The 4646-nt window shown below is 35.0% G+C and overlaps 1 protein-coding gene across 1 annotated transcript in view; it reads left to right on the plus strand.

Moving 5' to 3' along the window:
• The window catches only part of LOC106464828 (PR domain zinc finger protein 2-like), a gene marked incomplete at its 5' end in the record, with an annotated part of 12345 nt that overhangs the window by 3970 nt on the left and 3729 nt on the right, over positions 1-4646 (plus strand). Inside the window, one exon of the mRNA XM_022392627.1 lies at positions 3326-3445. Coding sequence (XP_022248335.1) covers positions 3326-3445 — 120 coding nt within the window. The remainder of the gene's footprint in view (positions 1-3325; positions 3446-4646) is intronic.

Below are 4646 nucleotides of genomic sequence, written 5' to 3' on the forward strand. Positions count from 1 at the left end.
TACTCTTTTACCAACGAATAGTGGGATTGACCGTCACATTATAATGCCCCTACGGTTGAAAGGGCGAGCATGTTTGGTGTGACTGGGAATCGAACCCGCGACCCACAGATTGCGAGTCGAGTGCCCTAACCACCTGGCCATGCCGGGCCAAGACTGAAGTATCAGATGATAACACAAAGTGTACAAAAATCCATAGTTATGATCAGGAATAGTTGTTAGAATTTTGTCGCGTTAGACAAGAGTTTAAAATGCCTTTCCCCGCGGAAACCTTGTACCATTATCATCGGTAAATATATATATATACATAACATTAAATAAACTTTAGCAGGCCTATTTGTGTCATTCTTCGAACTGTTTAGATTCAGAAGAACTCAATTTTGTTCGTCTTTTGTTAGCCTGCAAAAGTATTCAAGGCCTAGTTTTTCTTAATGTAGTAGATGCTTGTATTATATTTAAAATTTATTACCTTATAGTGTCTATGAACAGTTTCCAGATTGATAAGATACGGCAAAGGATGTAGAGCGAGAACGAAATAGCCAATTCTACTGAAAGTAAAATTAATATAATTTTTGTATTGATTTGTGCCCACTGATGGTTCAGCGGTAAGTCTGAGATGGCTAATAATGCTAAAACCCAGATCTCGATACCCGCATTTGGCACAGCACAGCCAGCCCACTGAGCAGCTTTGTGTTAACAACAAATAAATTTATTGGTTTTGCCTTCCTAGGCAGTTTGTTAATTAACTCATCTACCCACTGTAGTCGGGGCCCTCGTTAGGATAAGTGTAGCACCTTAGTAAAGTTAACACTTTCTTTGTTACGTTTGTTTAAATTGATATATGGCCAAAATATGTAAACTTGTATTTTCTAGGAACTTTTACAGAGGGTAAACAATGACTTATAATTCGTAAACCTGAGAAATAGTTTGTTTGTTTTGAATTTCTCGCAAAGCTACACGAGGGCTATCTGCCTTAGCCGTCCCTAAGTGAAAGGCTAGAGGGAAGGCAGCTAGTCATCACCACCCACCGCCAACTCTTGGGCTACTCTTTTTACCAACGAATAGTGGGATTGACCATCACGTTATAAAGCCCCCACGGCTGAAAGGACGAGCATGTTTGGTGTGACGGGGATTCGAACTCGCGAGTATTACAGATAAGAGAGATAAAGTAGGTGAATTATAATCCCATCGAATCAAGTTCTTAGATGACAGAAGAATTGAAGTTTTCTAAGTTAATTTGTTTTGCTGAGTTTAATCACACGTTATAAGAACGATTACTGAGATCCCGTGCTATCCTTGAAACTATTTCTTCCTCCATCATCGATCGTGTGTAGACTGATGGTCAATATTACAATTTCCATTGTAACATGGTGATACCTACCTTAGAACACTCATCTTGACCATCATTCCACAAAATATTTAACCACTTTCAAAGGCATAAAATCAATTAGAATTGTTGTGGAGGGGAATATAGCAGATATTTAGTGAAATGGGATTGCTAGGTTTACAATTTCTTTGGCTACTGATTATCATGAAACAACCGTCATCACGAGGTGTTACAGAAGGTTTCTGAACCTTTGCTTTGTAAATCTTCGTGTTCTTTACTTTCTTAACACTACCATGAAACATGCCCAGCTTCAACATTTATTAATAAGTCGGGGAATTATTTTTCGTATTCATAGTTTTTACTTTTCTATTGAAAACGTTGCTCCGATCGGGAAGGTGGGGGTGAGACTTTTTCGCTTGTTTCCACAGGTAACACTAAAGGCTCCCTTCTTCGAAATGTTATGAATATATTTCTTAAGAAATGCTTTATATATATATATATATATATTATTCCAGCAATAAGTAAATCTATGATAGCATTGCAATGTCAAAAGGTTGGGAATTCGATGTCAAATGACACGCGTAGGTATAAAAAACACGTTTCCTGTAGCACTATTCCATCATTACGTCAGCATATATACAAATCATTTATATGAAGTGCATTTCACCCTCACAATTTCAAGTTCGTTTTGTACTTAACTCTCTGTGTCTGCGAACCTAACTTTCCAGACGGTTAAAGTTTATATCAAATGGCATCGTAATATTTCTGCTAATTTTATGAGTGGTTGATAGGCGGCCAGAATTGGTATCAGGAAAATATTATTTATTTAAATTACAATTTTCGTAAACTGTAAAATGATAGCGTTTTAAATTGCGATTAAAATGTTTAATTTTATCTTTTTTTTTGCTGCCCTCTATCGTTGTTAGTTCCCGTGGATCTTCCAGGTAAGTAATTTAATACCAAGTATTAGGATATCAAAGGTACCTTGACACTTACCAAAACAAAATCTTTATAATGAATTTAATCAAATATTTTTTTCTACCAATACTAAAATAATGCTTATTTTTTTACAGAATTTACTTTTAAATAAGAAAAATTCATATGAGTTGTCAATTTTAGAAGGTTATTTTCCGTATATACTGAATTTGTAGTGTTTCAAGTGCAAAACACATTTTTTGTTTTAACTAACTTATACTGCAAGTACTGTATATAAGTTCTACAGAAAAGCTACGATTCCTTTAATCTATATAAATATAATAGTACTGTCTGTCCATGTAATTACTTCGGAGGGTGTGGATGGATCTTCACCCAAAATTGGTATGAAGGTTCATTAGGTCAATGAGGGGGTACATATAAATTTTTAGTTTTGCATTTGCGTTATGTGGTTTTTATGGGTATGTTTGCGTTTTTTACCACTACTTCGCCCCTTGTAGGTGGATCTTCACCAAATTTGGCATGACGGTTTGTTCAGTTTTGTGTTTTGCGATTTTGATGGGCGTTTTTTACCACTCCTTCGCCCCCTGTGAATGGACTTTCACCAAATTTAGTATGGAGGTTCATTGGGTCCCTGGGGAGATACATACAAATTTTTAGTTTTGTATTTTGCGTTTTGCAATTTTTGTGGAAGTTTTTGTGTTTGTTTTTTTTACAATTACATATAAGGGAAGCAACTTTTCATATCCTAAGAAAACCTTTCATTAATCATGAATTTACATAACTTGCGTCCAGGAGACGGATATTGCAACTAGTATCATTAATAAGGTAGTTATATAAAAGTAATATAACATGAAACTATACACAATATCTCTTTTATAATTACATATAACTTTTCATATCCTAAGAAAACCTTTCATTAATCTTGAATTTACATAACTTGCGTCCAGGAGACGGATACTGTAACTAGTATCATTAATAAGGTAGTTATATAAAAGTAATATAACATGAAACTATACACAATATCTCTTTTATAATTTCCAATGTATTGATTGTTAATTTCAACAGGTTCTCGGAGTATGGAGTACAGACTACATTCCTAGAGGAACTCGATTCGGACCTTTAGTTGGTGAAATTTACAACAAAGATAATGTTCCGACAAATGCCAATAGGAAATACTTTTGGAGGGTAATTATTATTACTTTTAAATCGATATAGATACTCCGTAATTCACCATCATTTACGGAATTATTTTATTTTCATTTAGAAATCAGACATAATGGTAAAAAAAAAATAGTCCCACGTATTAACCTAACATTGGTCGCTGGTGATGCGAAATTGACAACAAGTATGAACTTGATGTATTGTCGCCTAGATGTATGATTCTCAAACGTGCGCTACGCACTTTGGAGCCTTGAGTGCGTTATAAGAGTGACGGTCAAAGACCTATTATTCGATTAGAGTACATAGCCTAGTGGTTAGGGCACTCGACTCACAATCCGCGAGTCGCGAGCTGAAATCCCGTCACCGAACATGCTCGAATTTTCAGCCGTAGTACCGTTATAATACTATTCTTTGGTAAAGAGTAACACAAAAGTTGGCAGTGGATGGTATTGACTAGCTAGCTGCCTTCCTTCTAGTCTATCACTTCAAATTTTGGAACGGCTAGCACAGTTAACCCTCGAGTAGCTGTAAGCGAAATTCAAAACAACAAAATTGATTTGAATAGCTTAAGAGGTGGTTGTGGCCGATATTGACTAGCTGCCTTAACTCTAGTCTATTGTGTTAATTGTGTTAATTTGCACAAATATCCCGAACGAACAAAGAAACAAGCCATGTAAATGTTTATCATCCACATTGTTCTATTGAATTTGAAATTTATATCCAACTAGCGTATAGCCCATCAAAAATAATGGTACTACCACCCCCATCTCATCGTATACCCCTAACCTTACATTTCATAGCTAACTGAGATAAATAAATTTTGTGAAATCAAGCTCGACCAACAAAGAGTCGAGGCAGTCAAATGTCGGTATATTCCTTTGTGAGCCAATCAAAATTAAGATTATTCATGAAATGAATTCGTGGCGTATTCATAGAATAATTATTGGGAAAAATTAGTTAAATTAACAACTTCTAATATATAGAAAAGCCAGTGCGTTTGTTAACACAACGTTCCAACAATGGCCTTTATGTCATGTTGCTTAGCAACAAAAAATATAACCTAATATTGTTATTAGTCTATGTACTGAAAGTCCAAAATGAAATCTATAGACATCAAACCTGGAAAAATATTTTATATATTTCTCAACTGAGAGTCTTCGTTGATTAAAGAGTTTTTTTATTAAAAATGTTGGTGATATAACAGAAAATAGCTTAATTCAGAAAC

This window comes from Limulus polyphemus, unplaced genomic scaffold (assembly GCF_000517525.1).
Source record: "Limulus polyphemus unplaced genomic scaffold, Limulus_polyphemus-2.1.2 Scaffold1753, whole genome shotgun sequence".
Lineage (NCBI taxonomy): Eukaryota > Metazoa > Arthropoda > Merostomata > Xiphosura > Limulidae > Limulus > Limulus polyphemus.